This window comes from Physeter macrocephalus, chromosome 9 (assembly GCF_002837175.3).
Source record: "Physeter macrocephalus isolate SW-GA chromosome 9, ASM283717v5, whole genome shotgun sequence".
NCBI classification, from domain to species: domain Eukaryota; kingdom Metazoa; phylum Chordata; class Mammalia; order Artiodactyla; family Physeteridae; genus Physeter; species Physeter macrocephalus.
The window spans coordinates 100,128,641-100,150,570 of NC_041222.1; the positions used below are offsets into that span (position 1 = coordinate 100,128,641).

The window sequence follows — 21,930 nt, forward strand, 5'->3', positions numbered from 1 at the left end:
GGAAGATCTTGGTACCAACCTGGTCTGAAACCCCAGAGCGTCTCTCAGAGCTCGCGGCTCCAGCTCAGCACGGGGCGGGGGTGAGGGCCGGGTGGGGGAGTCAGGGAGAAGGGGGCTACTCCACCAGGGTTAAGTCAGGCGGTGGCTCACACAATAGGGGATCGGGGGGCACCGAAACCCCCCGTAACTCTGCACAAGGTGATTCATTATCTGATGGTGTTTGATGCAGTGAAATGGTTGTTTCAATAACAAGTTTTACTTCTTGGTAATGAGGAAAAGTGCGTAGGAAATTCACAGGTCTGGTGTAGAACACAGATCTGTGGTCATGGGCCACACAACCAGATCACCATCACCTTCTGGGTGGCAGCTTCACCTAAGTGTAACCAAAATCCTAAATGATCAAGTAGCCAACTTTTGTGTCCCAGACTTGGAGGGTAACAGCTAATGTCCATATGAGCGGGACTGGAGAGACAGGACAGCATTTTTCACATTAGAGAAAAGAAATCTCCCAAGGGGAGAGACATGGACGTCCTTCACTGTGGGGAGGGGAAGGCAGGGAGGGCCGTTTAACCAACCCCACAGCTGAGAAGCAGACCCTGGCCTTCGCTCCCCTGAGAACCGGAACCTGGAAGCCTAGTCCTCACGCAGAATGGAAACCTGATCAGGAGAGGAAGCCCGGAGAGGGAGCTGAGGCTTCCTTGGGATGACTTTCGTCCTCACTCGGGAAAAGAGGAAGAGCTCCTGGGGTGGCAGCTGAAGAAAAAGGTACAGACGGGAGCAGAGAAACTGGACGAACACCTGCCTCTCTGCAGCGCTCTCTTGCTGGAGAAAGGAGCACATGTGAAGCTAAGGTACACGCCACTGGTGGGCTTCTGATGTAAGAGGAGCTGACAAGTGAGGTTAAGAAAGAAGAAAACCATTAGGGAGGTTAACACCAAAGGGATGGAAAGACAAGAGGCCTATTTGGATCTTAGAACTCAACATCTGTTTAAAAGAAAACCAATGCTTAAGGGCTTGGTGTTTAAGAACAGCTGGCGAAGGGTAGGTATCTTTGCAAACCCATTCCTGACACAGCATCTTGCCTACAGCAGAGCAGGTGCCTGACAAGTGGGGTAGAGAGGCCACGGGCGAGTGGTCGTCAGAGCCCTGTAAGGATAACTCCTCACGGTGAGCTCAGCCCAAAAAGGCAGGCTCAGGTGCTGTGTGGGTGTAGCCAGTGGCGCTCGCCCACCCCTGCCAACGTTCACGTGGAAGCGTCCGAAAACCCAAAAAGCCAGGAAAGGTGACAGAGCTACTAACTCTTGACCCAATCCCCCAAACCCAATCCCCGCAGAGTGCCCTCCACCTCAACAGACCTTGTTAGAAACCCCCAGCCCTCCTTCTAGCACTGCCTGCACCAGGCCTGCCAAGTCTTGTTGATTTCCACTACAGAGCAGCCCTCCAAGCCGTGCACTTGGCTTCCACTCCCAAACACTCCAACCCCATCGTTTCACCCCTGGACCTCCACCACTGCCTCTAACCGGCGTCCCTGGCTCAGCTCTTGTTTTCCTCCCTGCACAGCAGGAAAGGGAATCTTTAAAAGATTTCCTACGTAACCCTCCCCGCGGCACTTGGTATAAACCCAAGCTGTCAGGCCTCTGCCTTCCTCTCCATTCCCCCCACATCACTCTCCTTCCCCAGACCGCCAACCTCCAGCTATGCTGAGTCCTTTCATCTTCTAGAACAAGCCAGGCGTTTCCTATCTCAGGGCCTTTATGTATGTATGCCGTTCCCTCTCCCTGGAAGGCTGTATCTGCTTCTCCCATAGTCAGCGCCTCCTCATTGTTTATACTCAGCCGAAATGTCAACCCTCTGGAGAGGCTTTCTCTGACATTCCTGCCCAAATAAGCTCTCTCCACACCCCACCCCATGTACTGTGGTCTTGGCACCCTGATTGTTTGCTTAAAGCACTTCCCACAGCGTGCTAGCTGTCTAGCTGTTTCTGTTATGTCTCCCAAGAGAGAACGGAAGATTCATGAGGGCCTGGACCACATCTGTTCTGTTCCCTGTTACCCTGAGCACGTAGTATGGCTCCTGACTTAGTGCATCTTGTTGAATGGCAGACTGTATCAAGTACCCATAATACGCCAGCCAAGGTGCTGTAGAGGGGTATGTGCAGCTCATGAGACCTTCACAACAACCCAAAAGTAGATATTATGCCCACTTTACAGATGAAGAAGCCCGGTTAGGAAATTAACTTGCCCCGTGTCATAAAGCCAATAAATGGTGGAGGTGGAATTTATACGCAGCTCTGTCGGGCTTTTCTCACTATTCAGGACTGCTTTCCAAACTCTGTCACAGCCTAGAAGCCTCGTGAAGCTTTCAGCAGACAGAAGACTCACTACTAGTGTAAATGGCATATCAGATAACATGCCCCTTTTATATCTTTATTTAAACTTTCAAGACACCAGATTTAAGGAAGACCCCACGGAAGTACCCAAATGACTCTAGCATAAGATTTCCATGATTTATTATTACTATTACTATTGGGTTAGCCAAAAAGATCGTTTGGGTTTTTACGTAAGATTCCTTAAGGTGTTACGGAAAAACCCGAACGAACTTTTTGGCTAACCCAATATTATATTTTGACTTGAGTCTGGTTTTGTGGGTAAATTGGATACAAATCCATCTTGCAGGCCAAATACCGTACTGCTAACCCAGAGATAAAAGAGGAATAAAAGGTGGATAGCTGGCAAGAGTAGCAAAAGTGGAAGAGGTTGGCATTGGGTAAGATCCATGGAAAACTCACCTATTACAGCAATAGTGATCTTTCTAACCATCTACTAGCATTAACGGTATAGAGTGGACAGGTGTCACCAAAAGCCCACCAAACAAGGCCAGTTAGCCGTGATCTCACTAGTAACTCGTGGTCCAATTCAGAAAGTGCATCTGCAGTGAAAGCTCGACCATCACCAACCACAAAATGGCCAGATGCGGCCCGAGGCCCTTGACATTCATCACGTCAAAAATGCTCAGAACAACCCTCTGTGGTAGGTACCAATATTATCCCCATTTCAGAAACGAGAAAACTGAGGAACAGAAAGGCTCGGTAACTTGCTGAAGGTCACACAGCTGTCAAGCAGCAGGCGGAGTCGCCCCGTCTTTCCAGGCCACCGCCCTCTGAGAACTCACAGAGTCCAAGTTGCCAACACGTCCCTTCCAAGTTCACAGACTTTCTCTCCTCTCCTCCAATTTCTAATATTTAAACTGGTTTTCTTTAAAGGGCATACATTTCATGCAGCTTTTTATGGGAAAAGAGAGGGAAGGCATCTACCACCATAACACACGGGTCCAGTGATGAGCAGATATTCTAGAAGTTAAGAAAGAGGAACATGGGACTTCTCTGGCTCCAGTGGTTAAGACTCCGAGCTTCCACTGCAGCGGGCACAGGTTCGATCCCTGGTTGGGGAGCTAAGATCTCACATGCCGCACGATGTGCCCCCCAAATAAATAAATAAATAAAATAAAGGGTTGGAATTTTAAACAAAAAGGAAAAAGGAACAGGCCAAGAGCTTGCAGTCCATGCCCCATGACGGTGACGGCCGGTTCCCTTCCTTCCCATCACCGCAGCCAGCCCTGCAGACCCTCATCCTGCGGACTCACAACCCAACAGCAAAGATTGCCCCTGGCCTCTGTCGGGCCCAGCAGTCCCCAAGTGTATTCAACTGTGCAAGTCTATTTCGAGAAATAAGTATTCCGCTCACCGAACACACAGGGAAGTGCTCCCCCAACCTCTGAGCCGCTGGCACGAAAAGACGGGCATGTGGGCAGAAGAGCCAGGGAGCACTTCCGCAGGCCAAAGTAGCCTGGCTCCTGTCACTCCCAGGCTCCTGCTCACAAAGGCCCACCCAGCGGCCCCTTCGCCCTGCTGACCTGGGCCGCCTGGGCTCCCATGTCAGGAGGACCCCTAGGAAGCAACGTCGGCTGCCCCTCGAGTTTCCTCTCTGGGGACTTCACATCCAGCCTCTTTGCATTTATAACCTGAGCAGTGATCATAGAAAGAGCGGGCTCAGCAAGGCAGCCGTGGTAGCATGACCCACGGGGCGGAAGGTGGGGGATCTCCTAGGAGCCTGCCCACGCCACTTCCCTGGCAACGCGAAACACACCCCCTTAGACGCCTGCAGAGCTGGACGGTTTAACAAAGTGTTCTACATGCCGTATATCATTGCACCCCCCCAAAATTAGATACGGTTGCCATCTCCCCCGTTATACCAAAGAGGCATAGCAGTTCAATGAAAGGCCAGAGCTTGGGGCCACGTGGGGCAAGGGGGTGTCCCGCTGGAGAGCCCCCCTACAGGTGCTCATGAACTTGGTGGCACCCAGGGCCCGCTGGAGCAGCTGGGGAGCTGTGGGCCCAGAGGTGAGGACCCAGGAGGCCAGCAGGCCCCACTGGCCAGGCAGAGGTGGGCACGGAGAACAGACCCTCTGCCCCAGCTGCCTCGCTACTCCGGATCACACATGCTCAAGCCCTCTCGAGTCAGGAACCTCTGGGCTGAGTCCCTGCAGCAATAGCTCTGCTTGAATATTCCACATGACGGGAAACTCTCTACTTCCTGAGACAGTCTCTCCGTCACCGGATGGCTCCTGCTGTTTGAAATGTCTCCCACGTGTAGAATCGATAACGTTCTCCCTGTAGCTCCCCCTCCAGACCCTTTGGAACCATCATCCTTCCCTGACATCCCTTCAAATGTTGAAATTCACATAGCTCAAGTCTTCCCCAGGCAAAACGTCCCCAGGGTCCCCCAAGTGTTGTGATCTCCGGCCCCTCGTCACCCTAGACCTTCTCCCCTGCTGGAGCTCCAGCCCTGCTAAAATAGACGCCGACATGACAATGACACCTGCAGGCTGGTCTGACCTGGGGTCTGCCCTGACACTGGCAACCTGGGGTGAGACTCCACCTTGACCAGAGGAGGCCAATGTGGAAAGGGCTTTCTGGGCAGTCAGGTGGCCCCCAGAGGCTTCCCGCTGCCGTAGAGACCAGTGCTGTCCGGACCGGGCTCTGGGCGCTCAGAGATCATAGGAGTGGGGAGGTGCGGCCAGTGGGCTGGGTACGCTGGGCTCTGGACCCCCGTCCCCATCTACCTAGAACAGAGCTACTTGAGCCTGTTTTATAAGTGGGGCTTCTACATTTTATACATGGGTTTGAAGCAAGAGCACCACAGCTTAAAAACGTCTGAAACTGCTAATGCCGCCTGACGTGATTTAGCCTCTTGGGCACGTGTTGTCCTAAGGCATCTTCCCCATCCGGCATATATGCAAACACCATGGCTCAGGCCAGCGCCAAGACAAGGGGCCTCTCCCCCCCGGACTGGGAGACTAGGGCCCTCCGCCCTGCTGCTCCAGGGACACCGAGACCCGGCTCTGCTCTGCTCACATGACGGTGGGGCAGGCTCGCACGCAGGGGCGCAGAAATCCTGTGCCGGGAGCGAGGACTCGGGATCAGGACGGGCGACGCCCCCAGCCCCGGGGCGGGGGAGGGGACTCACAGGGCAGCGTCTCGGCGCGGCTCTTCTGGATCATTATGCAGAGCTGTAGCACCAGTTGGGGGGCGCTTTCCAGGAAGGTCTCCAGGAGGCGCAGCATGTTAATGTCTGCATATTCGTACATCATAGCCCAGTAGAAGCGTCGCTGGTGTTCCTTCTGCCGCTGGCTCTGAATCCCCAGGTACATGGTGCGGATATACCTGCCGAGAGACGGGACAGAACACAGAGAGCGTGGTCGGCGCGGGAGCTGTGGGATGCTCAGGCCGTCCCCGCAGACCAGCATCCCCTCCTTGGCGCTGAGGTTTTCCAGGTGCTTGGACCAGCTCCAGGGGTTCTGCCGGACCACAGACGGGGTGCTGAGGCTTCAGGGTGGGGTGGGGTGGGGGCAGGCCAGGGAACAGGTCCCAGGCAAGTTGTCCCCTCCCTGGCCTCACTTTGCTTATCTGTAACATAAGAAATGGAAGAGTGGGACCAGGTGATCTCACAGGCCTGCCAGGGAAGCATCACAGGTGAGCTCAGGGGGCAGGTGGGCTGGCTGAAGTTCAGGGTCCCATGGGGAACCTTCCTGCAGGGTTTTCACCTCTCTGGAGGAGGACGGAAGGGAATTAGCATTTATGAAGCTCCTACTAAGTATCACTGGCTGGCTGGCTACTGCGCGTTGCCTGGGTCCCAGGTGACAGGCAGGTGTATGCCCACGTAGGACAGACAGGCGGGACTCACTTGCACAGGCTCCAGACCTGGATGGCGGAGCAACCAGGAGCCGGCCCCAGGCTGTTGGACACCAAAGCTCGTGCGTGCCCCCTCTACACTAGAGACGGCCTGCAATGCGGCCTCCATCCCTCTACACTAGGGACGGCCTGCAATGGAGCCTCCGTCCCTCTACACTAGGGACGGCCTGCAATGCGGCCTCCGTCCCTCTACACTAGGGACGGCCTGCAATGCGGCCTCCGTCCCTCTACACTAGGGACGGCCTGCAATGCGGCCTCCGTCCCTCTACACTAGGGACGGCCTGCAATGCGGCCTCCGTCCCTCTACACTAGGGACGGCCTGCAATGCGGCCTCCGTCCCTCTACACTAGGGACGGCCTGCAATGCGGCCTCCGTCCCTCTACACTAGGGACGGCCTGCAATGCGGCCTCCGTCCCTCTACACTAGGGACGGCCTGCAATGGAGCCTCCCTCCCTCTACACTAGGGACGGCCTGCAATGGAGCCTCCCTCCCTCTACACTAGGGACGGCCTGCAATGGAGCCTCCCTCCCTCTACACTAGGGACGGCCTGCAATGGAGCCTCCCTCCCTCTACACTAGGGACGGCCTGCAATGGAGCCTCCCTCCCTCTACACTAGGGACGGCCTGCAATGGAGCCTCCCTCCCTCTACACTAGGGACGGCCTGCAATGGAGCCTCCCTCCCTCTACACTAGGGACGGCCTGCAATGGAGCCTCCCTCCCTCTACACTAGGGACGGCCTGCAATGGAGCCTCCCTCCCTCTACACTAGGGACGGCCTGCAATGGAGCCTCCCTCCCTCTACACTAGGGACGGCCTGCAATGGAGCCTCCCTCCCTCTACACTAGGGACGGCCTGCAATGGAGCCTCCCTCCCTCTACACTAGGGACGGCCTGCAATGGAGCCTCCCTCCCTCTACACTAGGGACGGCCTGCAATGGAGCCTCCCTCCCTCTACACTAGGGACGGCCTGCAATGGAGCCTCCCTCCCTCTACACTAGGGACGGCCTGCAATGGAGCCTCCCTCCCTCTACACTAGGGACGGCCTGCAATGGAGCCTCCCTCCCTCTACACTAGGGACGGCCTGCAATGGAGCCTCCCTCCCTCTACACTAGGGACGGCCTGCAATGGAGCCTCCCTCCCTCTACACTAGGGACGGCCTGCAATGGAGCCTCCCTCCCTCTACACTAGGGACGGCCTGCAATGGAGCCTCCCTCCCTCTACACTAGGGACGGCCTGCAATGGAGCCTCCCTCCCTCTACACTAGGGACGGCCTGCAATGGAGCCTCCCTCCCTCTACACTAGGGACGGCCTGCAATGGAGCCTCCGTCCCTCTACACTACGGACGGCCTGCAATGGAGCCTCCGTCCCTCTACACTAGGGACGGCCTGCAATGGAGCCTCCGCCCCTCTACACTAGGGACGGCCTGCAATGGAGCCTCCCTCCCTCTACACTAGGGACGGCCTGCAATGGAGACTCCGTCCCTCTACACTAGGGATGGCCTGCAATGGAGCCTCCGCCCCTCTACACTAGGGACGGCCTGCAATGGAGACTCCGTCCCTCTACACTAGGGATGGCCTGCAATGGAGCCTCCGTCCCTCTACACTAGGGACGACCTGCAATGGAGCCTCCGCCCCTCTACACTAGGGACGGCCTGCAATGGAGCCTCCGTCCCTCTACACTAGGGACGACCTGCAATGGAGCCTCCGCCCCTCTACACTAGGGACGGCCTGCAATGGAGCCTCCCTCCCTCTACACTAGGGACGACCTGCAATGGAGCCTCCGCCCCTCTACACTAGGGACGGCCTGCAATGGAGCCTCCCTCCCTCTACACTAGGGACGACCTGCAATGGAGCCTCCGCCCCTCTACACTAGGGACGGCCTGCAATGGAGCCTCCCTCCCTCTACACTAGGGACGACCTGCAATGGAGCCTCCGCCCCTCTACACTAGGGACGGCCTGCAATGGAGCCTCCCTCCCTCTACACTAGGGACGACCTGCAATGGAGCCTCCGCCCCTCTACACTAGGGACGGCCTGCAATGGAGCCTCCCTCCCTCTACACTAGGGACGACCTGCAATGGAGCCTCCGCCCCTCTACACTAGGGACGGCCTGCAATGGAGCCTCCCTCCCTCTACACTAGGGACGACCTGCAATGGAGCCTCCGCCCCTCTACACTAGGGACGGCCTGCAATGGAGCCTCCGTCCCTCTACACTAGGGAGGGCCTGCAATGGAGCCTCCGTCCCTCTACACTAGGGACGGCCTGCAATGGAGCCCCCATCCAGGTGCAGCCCAGGACTTAGTCACACAAACCACGGAGCCCAGTCCACCCGGGAGGGACAAGGGGCAAAGGGAACAGGTGCTGGCGGAGGGCACAGGCTCTGGGTTCAAATCCTGGCTCTGTCATCTACTCATTGTGGGACCTTGGACTAATTACCCAACTCTGTGTCCTCGTTACTCTTCTTTCACACAGCAGAATCACAGCATCACACGGCTGGGGGGAAGATTAGGGAGATAATCCGCGTGCTGGGCATGTATCCAGGTCCACGTGAGAAAGCCCCCAGGCCTGCCTCACTTTCACCTAAACTTTGGAAGCTTGTCTCCAAGCCACAGTCAAGGGGAGGATGGAAGGTAGCATCCCACCCAGCCAGCCATCTCTGGGGCCAGGCCAGGCCCAGAGGAGCCGGCAGCGCCGGGACAAAAGCAAGGTTCAGAAAGCACAGCTTTGCGGGCCTAGTTAGGATCAAGAATATGCACCATAAACTGAGGTCACAGACGACAGGACAGAACCACACTTGCGTCCCTGGCCGTCCCCTGGGAATGTACATCATTGTGTTTCTTAAACCGCCGAGCCGGAATCACAGAGGTTGAGAGCATCGCTGACCCCCTACAGAGTCCCCACTGTCCTCAAGCACCGTCAGGGGCCCACTTGGGGCTGCTGGAGGCTCCCTTCTCTCTGTCCCCATCACCACCGCCAGCCTGGTCCCCGCCACCACCCCTCTCTCCTGGATCAAGCCAGAAGCCTCCTAACTGGTCTCCCAGGGTCTACTCTTGCCCCAGAACAACCCATTCTTTGCACAGCAGCCAAGGTACTTTGTGAAAATCACAAATGCAATCACGTCACCACCTTCTTTCAACACTCCCATGGCTTCCCATCACGTTCAGAATAAAATCTGAGCCCCTCCCTCGGCTCACGGGGTCCTGCCCGCCCCTCCTGTCCCACCGCCCGGTCTCTCTCCCCGCCCCCCCTTCTCATGTCTTCTCTGTCTCTCACGGACACCTGAGCTTGTTTCTGTTCACGCCATCTCCCCAGTGCCTGTGGATGCAGAAGGAAGACTCCTGCCCCCGTGCTCAGAGCCCTGCAGAACAGCACTGTCACAACACGGCGAAGGCAGCTCATGCCCACGTTTACACCGAATTTCTGAGAGGCTCACAGGGAGGGGCTCTATACCCCCCCCCCGCCCCCTGGGAGCAAAGGGAGAAGTGGGTGTTGCCCAAGAACCTCGCATTGACGTTAGAGAAGCCCATGCTTTAGAGGCAAAGACGCAAAAACATACATTTGTAAAATAATTTCAAACTGTAATTGATGCTCCTCTCCAGGTCCAAAATAGTGGGCCTCCCTCCTGTGCGTTAATCGTGTACTGGACCCACAGAGGAACGAGTGGGCCAGGGTCCCCCAGAGTGGGCATCAGGACACAAAGCAGCCCACCTGAACCATCGGTGTGACCTGAACCACCCGTGCTGGTGACAGTGAGCCCATCCGACACCTGATGAACACCTGATGGCTGCTTCCCTAGATTCCTAAGAGCCTTTAAGGGACTGGATCTCTGAAAAGACCCACCCGGGGGGCTGGGATGGACACCTTATTTTCTGCACATACACTCCCTGGAGTGAGCGGAGAAAACCCTGCAGAAAACTAAGGGGAGGGAGGCACCGCAGCGGGGACGGTGTCGGGGCCAGCGTGGAGAGGCCGGGGGTGCCAGCCTCGCCAGGCACTGCAGGCCAGCATCTCGCAGAGGCCCTGCCGTGCCTTGTGGGGCAGGTCTGGTTGTCATCATTTAACACTTGGGGAAACTGAAGCTCTGAAGTGAAACAGGGCCCTGAATTCTGTTCCGTTCCAGGTTCTGTCATTTATTGGCTGCGCCACTTCCCATGAGTCATTGCCTCTCTCTGGGCCTCCATCTGTAAGTTCCCAAAATCAAAGGACCAGGGGAGGGGCTAGGAAAGGGGCAGGGAAGTTGCTGTACCTGACCGGTAAAGCTATGGGGTCACTGAGAGACAGAGACAGAGAGACACAGAGAGACAGAGACAGAGAGAAACAGAGAGACACAGAGACAGAGAGACACAGAGACAGAGAGACACAGAGAGACAGAGACAGAGAGACACAGAGACAGAGACACACACAGAGAGACACAGGGAGACACAGAGACAGAGAGACAGAGAGATAGGGAGAGACAGAAACAGAAAGACAGAGGCACAGAGAGAAAGAAAGAGACAGACAAAGTCAGAGACAGGGACAGCAAGACAGAGAGACACGGAGAGAAACAGAGATGGAGAGACAGAGAGGGAGACAGAGACAGACACACAGAGAGAAGAGACAGAGAGACAGAGAGAGCTCTGCAGGAGAGAATGGAAAGAGAAAGAGACAAAGGAGAGGGAAGCTACATCAGAATTTGGGGCCTGAAAGAGAAGACCGAATAGATGAGGTGGCGGTAGGAAGAGCCTGGGTGGGAGGCCGGCCCTAAGGACATGTGGTCACAAGTAGTTGGGAGGCGCTGGGAAGTCAGACTCTGAATCTAGGGCAGAGGGGAGGGTCAGATTAATCAGGTTGGATGATGGCCCGGGAGGCAGAGCAGTGGGGGACGAGGGCGCAAGGGTGGAGGTGACGAAGCAGGGCTTCAGGTCCAGAGGCTCCACACCAGCACCCAGAACTGCCCTGTGGCCGGCAAAGCCTTGGTGCCATGGGTCTCCCAGGTCAGATGCGGTCTCTGCTCCAAAACTCAGCTCTGCCCAGATGTGGCACCTGCAACGCACAATACTGCGGGCCACAGACTCCCACAGGGGCCAGACCACAAATCTATATTCTCTCAGGGGTACACTCAGACCACAGCCTCTACCTCTCCTAGACTCAGAAGGTGGCTCAAGGTGGAGGAATGATTATGTAGCAGAGCCAAGCCTATGCTTCCAGGTCCCAGGCCAAGGTAACAGCGACACTCAGAGTCACCTAGGTCTGCCCTGCCAGGGTAGAGGGAGAAACCTGATCTGCCCCTCCACCCCACGCTCCCCAAGCCACAAGCCCCTTGGCCCGTCATGGCCAGTGCAGTAGAAGACAACGAGCCCAGCAATGCTGGTCCGACCATAACATCTGCCGGAGAAACCAAGCTTGCAATTCCTCGGTGAGAACATCCCCCAACATGGGAGTAGATGAGGGTGGGAGTGGGCGAAGCCAGAGCCTCTCCCCACCCATAAGCAAACAGATGCTAGGAGCCCAGAGTGCACTGGGATCCAGTCCGAGACCCAAACTGGAAATCATGCCTCCCAGGGACACCAGCTCACACAGTCACCCACCGTGGGGTAGGAGGTAAATCAGAGTCCAGTTCAAAATTCCCAATCAAGGGCCTTCTACCTATTCCACCCCCTCTGGCTCCTGCACCCTCCTCTTCTATCCTTAAGTCCTTGGGTTCCCAGTAGACCTTGTAAAGTCCAGAGTGGGTCTAGGGGACCGCTGGGGCCGCTCAGCCAGCGGCCTCTTGCTAAGCCTTCAGCCCCTGTGCAAAGACAGCCTTGGCCCGTGGCCACAAGGTGGCGCCAGACCCTAAGCCACGCAGGAAGGCTGCTCCGCGCAGTGATCTCATCCCCAGCCAGCGGCCCCCTAAGGCCTGCACCTTCCTACGCGGCAGCGTTGGGGTGCAGGGGGCAGCAGGCGAGGCCGAGGGGCAGGCCCAGATGTGACGAGTCCCCACGGGAAAGCACGGCATCTGCAGGCGACACACGGTGGGCTGCTGCTCCCTTACCTTCTCCCCTTCCCTGGCAGGTTCCAGAAAGCTCACCTCCCCCAGGAAAGTAGTGCGGGAGAGAAGACATGCAACTCTCCTCCTCCTGATTTGCTTCCGCCTGGACTTTGTGTAGCCTCCTGTCACACCATTCTCTCCTGAGAATCACGAAACGCACGGATCTAAAAGCAGGGGTACAGCGTGTCCTCAAGGAGTGAGGACTCAGGAAAGCTGGGCCTGGCCTATGGTCTGCAGGGCCGCGCCTTGGGCAATTCACCCCCGAGGCCGGGCCTGCTGTGTTCATCCAAAACAGAGGGCAGACGCGAGGATCGCTAAGCTTCTGCCTACCTTTTGTTAACGCCATCCTTCTGTGGCTTCTTAGAGCCTTAAGGATGGCCTAGCATCTTTACAAATAATACCCAGTGTTTATGGGGCACTCATATGTACCAGGCACTGTTCTGAGCATTTTGTACTTATTAGCTCATTTAATCCTTCCAACAAATGTATGAGGTAGATGCACTATTGCCTTCACTTCAACATATGGTAAACTGAAGCACTGAGGTTAAGAAATGTGCTTCAGTTTACCCAGCTAAGTAAGGGGTTGAGGAGGGCTTCAAGCCCAGCAGTCTGCTTTGGGGCCAGTGCTTCTCAACTCCTACCCACACACCCCCTCAGAGGTAGACCAGTTGTCCCTTCTCTTTTAAACTGAGTCCAGCTTGCTCCCCTCACTACAGTGGAAAATCACTGTTTGCCCCCAACACCTGGGCTCTCTTCCAGTTCTGTCACTGGCTGTGTGGCCTTGGGGAACATCTCCTACCCTCATGTAGCCTCAGTGTCCTCATCTATACAATGCCTGGCCCAGAGTAGGACCCTAGGACATGTTGAACAAATAAATGCATGCCATCATGTCCCCTTAGAGGGTCTCAGGGCTCAAATGATGTAATGCCTGTGAGAATAGATGGAAGACCAGAAGCCGAGGATGGCAGCTATTACTGCCCCACCCCTCCCAAAGGGGCTCTCCTGTCTTTCCTTCGGTCCACTCTATTCTCCTTCCAAGTCTATCTCCTCCCCTTACTTTGTAAACCATGGAACTGTTTCAAGCTCCTTATACCTCCAGGAGAACTCTCTATAGTTTTCTGAGCACATTTTCACTTTTACAGCAGCACTGTGAAGGAGACACATTTGTCCTCTTTTTCCCGTTGGTTCATCTGAGACTCAGAGAGGATGAGTGATTTCCCCAAAGTCACACAGTCAATCATGGTTCAGGCAAATCAGAGGTCTTGCCCAAATCGTGTTACCCCACTGGGAGTCAGCTATAGCTCTGCCTAAATCTAAGGGAAATGAGTGATTTCTGCAAAAGCAGGAGGCTGAATAATTTCACCTGTCTGGACCTACAGGCCCCTGCTGCTTCTTATGACACCCTCAGAAGCAGCATTTTGAAATCTCCGATTGAGGACAGCAACTCATCCTCAAAGCCCCAAACAGGACTGAGTCTAGGTTTTGTGGGGCCTGAAGCTTAGAGAATCCACTTTAAGAAAAAAAGTAGTCTACCAAACATTTAAAGTAGAACGAGCCCGATTCTACACACTTTTTTTCCCCAAAAAAATAAAAGAGGAAAGAACACTTCTCTGTTCACTTTGTGAGGTCAGCATTACTCTATCAAAGCCAGACACATACCTTACAAGAAAATAAAACTACAGATAATATCCCTTATAAACATAGGTGCAAATATCTTCAACAAAATACTAGCAAAACAAATTCAGTGATATACAGGAAGAATGATATTCCATAGCCAACTGGAGTTTATCTTGGAAATGTAAGGCTGATTCTGTATTCAGAAATCAATAAATGTAATCAGTGACATTAACAAGAAAAACCACATATCACATGAACTGATGCAGAAAGAAAGCATCTGACAGAATTCAACATCCATTCTTTTTTTTTTTTTTTAACTCTCAGCAAACTAGAAATAGAAAAGAACTTCCTTAACCTGACATAGATGAAGGATATCTATAAAAATTAACAGTTAGGGAATTCCCTGGTGGTCCAGTGGTTAGGACTCCACGCATCCACCGCAGGGGGCGTGGGTTTGATGCCTGGTCGGGGAACTAAGATCCCGCATGCCATGCAGCGCGGCCAAAAGAAAAAAAAAAATTAACAGTTAATATCACACTTAATGATAAAAACACTGAATTCTTTCCTCTTAAGATCAGGAATAAGGCAAAAATGTCTAAGCTCACCACTCCTATTCAACATCATACTAGAAGTCCCAGTCAGTACAATAAGTCAGGAAAAAGAAAGTATATACAAACTGCAAGGAACGAAGTAAAACTGTCCCTATTTGTAAATGACATGATTGTCTAGATAGAAAATCCCAAGAAATATACAAAAAAAGCTCATAGAACTAATTGGCAGGTTAAGCAAAGTCTCATGATACAAGGTCAGCATATAAAAATTAAATATATTCCTGTAGACTACTAATGAACAATTGGAAACTGAAATTTAAAAACATACCCACCACTTAAATTAGCTCCCTTAAGGGGACAGGAGGGGCAAGATAGGTGAAGGGGATTAAGAGGGACAAACTGCAAGGTATAAAATAAGTCACAAGGATGCAACGCACAGCACAGGGAATACTGTCAATACTTTATAATTACTTTGTTCAGAGTATAATCTGTAAAGATATCGAATTACCTTTCTATATACCTGAAACACATATAATATTGTAAGTCAACTACACTTCAATTTTTAAAATACCTCTATACTTTTGTTGTATTTAAATATAAGCAGCCACACCTCCAGGGGCATTTGACCCTTATCCTGGGTGGGCGTGGAACACACTCTCACAGCCACACACACACCACCTACAAGAACACTCCACACAAACACCACACAGACACACATGCACAAACCACCACGCACACAAACACACTGCACACGTCCAGGGCTCCACCTGTAGAGACACCTGTAGCCCATGGTCACATTCCTGTGTCAACATGATCCAACCCCAGATCCCCGAGGGGGTGGGTCCCTGCCTGCCCCGACCATTCGCTGCCATCACAGCAGGCACAGAGGATGCAGAGGGAAAGCCAAACGCACATCACTTCCTGGTAGCTGGGAACCCACCCTGGAGAGGACGGGGCACTGCAGCTACCAGTCAGACAACATCCTGCCCCCGACACCAAGGACAGAGCGGGGCCAGCTGCCACCAGAGCACCCAAGGGCTCACTGACATCTGAACATGCGCAGCGCCCAGCCCTGTTCACACTTGTCCCGCTTCACCTCCACCTGTGCCTGATTGATTCGGGAATCCTGACTTGTGGTCGCAGCAAAGGCATTGAGGGCTACTGTGATGTTGTGTGATCTGCACTCTCGTCTGGTCCATCTTTTGAGGGGTGGAGGAGCTCCCCCCTTGTGTCCTGTCCATTGCTGACCACATCCCAGGGGTCCAGGGCCAGGTGGCCATGCAGTGGCTGTGGAAGAAAGTGAGCCAAAAGGGGGGTGGGGGAGGTTTCAGGGTCGTGGGCTGCATGGGGCTTGTGCAGGAACCTTGTCAGTCTGGGGCTTGTCACCCGCTGAGGACTGCTGAGCTGGGTCACCAGGCGTTAACGGGGGCTCCAAGGCTGCTATGTCAAAAGGCTGTGCTCCCACCTGCATGACATAGACTCTGTGCCCCGGTAGGAACCCCCGCGGCTGTTCCCTGTGGTCCCAGGTCAGGACAGAGAAAAGTCCTTCAAGCTCTTCCAGACCATCACAGATCTCAGGGGCACCAGCATCCAAGCTGTCGCGGACAGGCTCAGGGTTCAGCTTGCAGGCATCTGCCAGGTTATTTTTATCGCCATCCCCATATTACAGATGAGGAAATCAAGGCTAACCTGGACTCAATTAGCCACCCACTAACCCGGGTGGCTCCCTGTTGGCTGTGCAGCCAGGCCAGTCTCCTGCCTTCCCCCGTCCCACCCCTGGCCACACCTGATGGCCCTCCCATCCCAGACCTTCCCAGCATGTGCCCTTCTCTGTGTCTTTGCTTCTGTTGTTTCCACGCCCAAGCAGCCACCCCGGGGCAAGGCCCAGCTCTCCCCACGTGCCTTACTCCCTGCCTAGGTCAAAGTATTTCCCTCCCATCCTTCCCTTATACTGGGTCCTCAGTGTAGTAATAGCTTCTATTTACTGGGTTCTCCCTACATACCAGACACAGTGTAAACTCTCTACATGTATTAAGTCATTTAGCATGAGAACCTTACAGTCATGTACAGATGAAGAAACTGAAGCACCTGAGGACGCCACTACCGGGACTCATACCAGGCCGCTGGACTCCAGAGAGGGTGCTTCTAACCCAGAACACGATATTCTCCTGTTCCTTATCTTCCTCTCATTCCCTCTCTCCTCAGTTCACTTACTTCCTTCCACAATTCTATGAATTGGATTATTAGCCCCATTTTACACATCAGAAAACTGAGGCTCAGAAGGGTTAAATAGCATGCCAAGTTGGAAAGCCAAATTTCAGCCTCGATTTGTTTGGCTGGAAAACACGCCTGTTTTCCACCCCTAGAAGCCCCTCCCCTCCCCTATTACAGCTCTCCTCGCAGCCCACGCTGTACTGGAGTCACTTACGTACAGAGATGCCTCCCCAGCTAGATCTTAACCCCCAAGAGGGAGGTCTGTACAGCTGCTGCCCCCAGCCCACCATAGTAAACATCCAATCAGAGGCTGCTAAGGCGAATTTATCCCCGACTCTGACAGTCTCATTTGACCAAAGAGATGCAACACTACCTTCAAATACCTAAAATACATGTTCCCCGAGGCAGACGACCGGAATGGGTGCAAGGAGCACAATTAAATCAGGAATGATTTGGGTTGGAGACAAGAGAAAACTTACCAACCAGCCTGACAGGATAACATTACAACGATAACGTTTTTCGCCCCTCTCTGGACAGTTTCAGAGAGAAGCAAAGCTACAGGGCTGTCAGATGGCAGAGGCTCACAACTCAGAGGCTCACAGGGGCTGGAAGTGTCTTCTCAATTTATCGTAGGCACGGAGCGGTGCACCCGATGTCCACTTGGGCACACACGTGTGTGTGTTCATACACGAGTCCTAGCCGAGGACTCCCTCAAACCACCCAAAAGCAGGTCTGGGTGGCTCAAGGGGCCTCCAAGCTGGCACAGCAGGAATAGCGCACCAACGCAGCCCTGGCTGTGGGCCTTGGGCTCTTTCTGAGTCTGAGAATGGACTCCGCAACCTTCCACTGCCAGGCTGGCCCGGAAGCCCCTCTGATTCCCCACCTCACGCTCCCGCCCACCCCGCCCCCCCAACTCCAGCTGAGATGCCTTCATCATGTAGGAAAGATGGAGGGGCCAGCTGCCAGCTCAGCCCCCAAGAGCAGCGCATCAAATCGGAGCTATTTTTAGCCCTTCTCTCCAGCATCTGACATCAGCTGAGCAGTGGTGGCCGGCTTGGGGCACGCATCCGAGAAAGCAGGCGTGAAATGGCATTGCTTTGCCGGGCCCAGGGGAGATAGCAGAGAAAAGCTCCACACAGCTTCAGGGAAGGGAGGTGGCTGCAGTGGGTGCCCCTGGTAGTCTTCCTGGATGTAGGGTCTTGGTGGCCAGGTGGCCTAAGCATCCCTCAACACCCCAGGGCTCAGCACAGCAGAACGTGGGCGGAAACTTCCCCACCAGCCTCATTTTCCCACCGGCACAGTGGGGCCCGGGCTACTGCTCTTTCTCTAAGACTCTGCAAGAAACTTGATTTAAAAAATCAAAACACCTTTGCAAACCTACATGTCGGAGAAGTGCTTTTTGTTCCCCCTTATAAACTCCCAGAAGGACAGAGACAAACGTTTTGGGGATTTTTCGCTTGTTTTTTCTTTTTTTTTTGGCTGCGTTGGGTCTTCGTTGCTGCGCGCGGGCTTTCTCTAGTTGCGGGAGAGGGGGGCTACTTTTCGTTGCGGTGCGCAGGCTTCTCATTGCGGTGGTTTCTCTGTTGCAGAGCACGGGCTCTAGGCGCGTGGGCTTCAGTAGCCGTAGCATGCGGGCTCAATAGTTGTGGCACGCGGGCTCAGTAGTTGTGGCTCCCGGGCTCTAGAGCGCAGGCTCCATAGTTGTGGCGCACAGGCTTAGTTGCTCTGCGGCATGTGGGATCTTCCCGGACCAGGGCTCGAACCCGTGTCCCCTGCATTGGCAGGAGGATTCTTAACCACTGAGCCACCAGGGAAGCCCAAGACCAAAGTTTTGAGGTTTGGGTTTATCTTTGCATACCTGGTGCACGGCACACTCCCAGACACTCGTTGGGCGTTTGGTGTATGTCTCATGAATGAACGAACCGACTGGACAGGCTGCTAGTAAAATCCTTGTGGTTTAGGAAGTTTATAGTCCAACCTTCCGGGGCAGGTGTCAGGAAAGCCCCCCTCTTCTCAAGGCTCAGGTCAGCCTGGATCCTCCACTGGGGGCGTCCGGGAGCGGGAGCCCAGAGCAGAACCTGGGGCCCTCTTCCCTCCTCTCCTCTTCCCTGCTCTCCTTCCCCCCACCCCTCAAGCCTCCCTCTCTGGCCAGCTAAGTCCCCAGTCCTGGATGAATACGTGACTGCATTCCTCTCTCCAGCTGGCACAGACTCTTTCCAACGAAGAGAGCAAGCCCATCACTGGCGCCGCTCTTGTGCTCTTCTGCTTGGAGTTGGAACCACTGCAGTGCCCACCGTGGGAAAGCCCATTTCACCGTCCCCCAGATTAGAACTGAAGACTCTGGCAACAGCCCAGCCAGTGCTGCTCCGCCTGCATCCTGGTGCAACGGATTTGCTCGATCCAAGGCAGCCGGTCCGCGCCCAGCTGCCTGAGCAGTTTGGGAGGAGGTCGGCTCCACCCAAACAAAGGACACATTAGTGTGTGTTCAAAGTACCTCACAACCAAAAAACCAAAAATCGTATATTAACACATATGGGTGGAATCTAGCAAAATGGTATAGATGATCTTATTTGCGAAGCAGAAATAGAGACACAGATGTAGAGAACAAATGTATGGATACCAAGGGGGAAGGAGATGGGAGGAACTGGGAGAGGGGGACTGACACATATACACTATTGATGCTATGTGTAAAATAGACAACTAATGAGAAAATACTGTACAGCATGGGGAACTCTACTTAATGCACTGTGGAGACCTAAATGGGAAGGAAATCCAAAGAAGACACATACATATGTATACGTATAGCTGATTCATCTTGCTGTACAGTAGAAGCTAACACAACATTGTAAAGCAACTAGACTCCAATAAAAATTAATTTTAAAAAAATTTAAAAATTGAAAACAAAAACAAGACAAAGCACCTCACGACCCTGAGGGGGATCCACTGGCCCACAGTAAAGTCACGTGCACTTCGCTTGGCGCTCTGAATCGCGCGATCAACATATAAACGTGAGCCTGCCCGGGGCAGCGGCCCTGAGGAGCCCTGGGGACTTAGCAGGAGGCCACGCCTGTGCCTTTGTCATAAGCCTCTCGTGCAGGGTGTGGCTAACATGTCCCAGCGCCCCTTTTCTAGCCCATACTGGGTCTGTGGCAAAACGAATTTATCTGAAACGCTCACAGAGGTGTTTTGGTTTCCTGATACTACCTCTTGGGGCTTATTCTCCTTGTGGGCCATCTTGTCCTTTCATGTGCCCTGAACTTGTCCCTTTCAGACTCTCAGGAAGGCTTCGCTGCTGCAATCCAGCCCCCTCCCAAATGTACACCCCTCTTGCATGCCAGGCACTGCGCCAGGCACGGGGGACCCAGCCCGAGTGTCCTTCCTCTGCACCATGCTGCCTCTCTGACCCACGGAAGATACAGCCTCTGCACCAGTGTTGGGCATGGCTAGTGGTTTAGGCTCTGGAAACTGCCTTCCAGCTGTGAACGCTGCCCTTGGAGAGTGAGGGATGGATCGAGGAGGAAGCCATGGGACCACTCACTGATGGATCTGACCCTGGCTTCAAGGCTCTTCTGCTGTGTCCTGCTGCCACCATGCCCTGGTTCTGTGGCCTTGGGGACGTTCCTCCCCCGTTTCCTTCTCAGTGAAATGAGCAGATATGACCAGATGAACTCTCAGGCCCTGGCACTACCTTGACCTCACAGGCCTCATAGGGCCTGGTCTGCTTCCCAGAGATCTTTCCAGATCAGTGGTCACCCTGGAGGACCTGGGCCATCTCCTCTTGGGCACCCTCCGCCAAGCCCCTGCAGGCTGCTCTCCTGCCTGCGAGAGGCTCAGGGCTGCCCGGGAGAGCAGCCTCTGCCCCTCCAAGCCCACTTCTGTATTCAGGTCCCCATCCCCACTCTGGGAAGCCAGACAACATCACGTGTGCTGTTTCCTGGAGATTTTCAGGGAAGCAGGCTAGAAATAGGAATAGAAGGTGACATTTAGTCGAGTTTGCCCTGCACCAGGAGTGAGGCCAGTGACGTTTCCACATCTTAAGAGCCCATCTCCAGCTGATGCCCAGGCCCAGCTCGCTTACCAACGCCCTGGTAGCCCAGCCTCCCCGGGAGGCCGCCAAAGTCAGACACAAGAGAGGGCACCCAGGCCAGAGTTCGCTGTGTGAGACACACTCATAATGCTCTCTCCGTGACGGTGTCCCAGTGAGCTGCTGGGGACACAGGGGGTGTAGGAAAGCACTGGGCCGAGAGTCAGGACGCCTGGCAGCCAGGGCTGCCTCTGCAGGTGACTGGCTTTAGAGCCTGGCAAGGGGCTTTGCCCCCCTTACCCGACCCCAGCCTCCCCATCCGTAAAGAGCTGAATGATCGTTTCTAACTTCTTTCCAGATCTCCACGTCCAAGGGGGCAGCCGTGCAGACTCTCTCTAACTGCTCCACGGCCTGCAGGGGGCTGGGCCCATCTTGGTGACGGCTGCAGTGCCTGGGACGAGGCCACAGAGCCGGGGCAACACCTCATGTATGTAGGCAGGCTGAGAGCTGGCCGTTTCCACCCGGGCTGGGGGAGGGTGGGCTGGGAGGCAGCATCTGGCCTTGAGCTCAGATCACCTGCCGGGGTAGGGGGGCCCTTTGTGGGTCCGTCCCTCCCGATCCCCTGCTTTCAGGCAGTGACACTACCTCTCAGGCCCACACCAGATGGGGCTTAAGAAGAATAATAAACAATACAATGACTCTGGTTTCTCTCTCCGTTTGTGCACCCTCGCCGATCCCTCCGACACACCTGCACTGAGCTTTCCTCATCGCCTTCTTAAGGTTCCAGCCAGGGGTGGTCTGGAGTCTCCCCAGCAGTCAGGGCAGAAGGCGGTGGCCCCCCAGCAGCACAGGGCACAGGCTGTAAGTGCGGGGGGCCAGCCCTGGGCCCAGTCCCCTCCCTGCGGCTCTGACCTCTTGTTCTTGTGGCCGGGAAGGCACATCGTTCACGGAACAATTACCTGACAGGAGTTCAGGAGGCCTCCCACGTGCTGGACACAGAGCCAGGTGCGGTCCGGCCCCAAAGGAGCTCCCATCCAGCAGGGAGACAGGCAAGGGCACTTAATGCTAAGTGGAAGGATGCTACTGAACATGGTGCGTCTATTGTTACCCCCATTTTGCAGATGAAGAAACTGAAACACGTGGGCATAAATAACTCATCCAATGACACACAGTCAAGGGCCGGAGGCTACGGACTGTACCCTGAAGCAGGAGGGGCTCTGAGCACAGAAGAGGAGCTCCTAACCCAATGTGGGGGAGTGAGGAAGGTTC

The 21,930-nt window shown here is 54.6% G+C and overlaps 1 protein-coding gene across 1 annotated transcript in view; it reads right to left on the minus strand.

Annotated features, from left to right (window-relative positions):
• The window catches only part of XKR6 (XK related 6), a 276,374-nt gene that overhangs the window by 16,729 nt on the left and 237,715 nt on the right, over positions 1 to 21,930 (minus strand). The window contains exon 2 of the mRNA XM_024130858.1: positions 5,526 to 5,722. Coding sequence (XP_023986626.1) covers positions 5,526 to 5,722 — 197 coding nt within the window. The remainder of the gene's footprint in view (positions 1 to 5,525; positions 5,723 to 21,930) is intronic.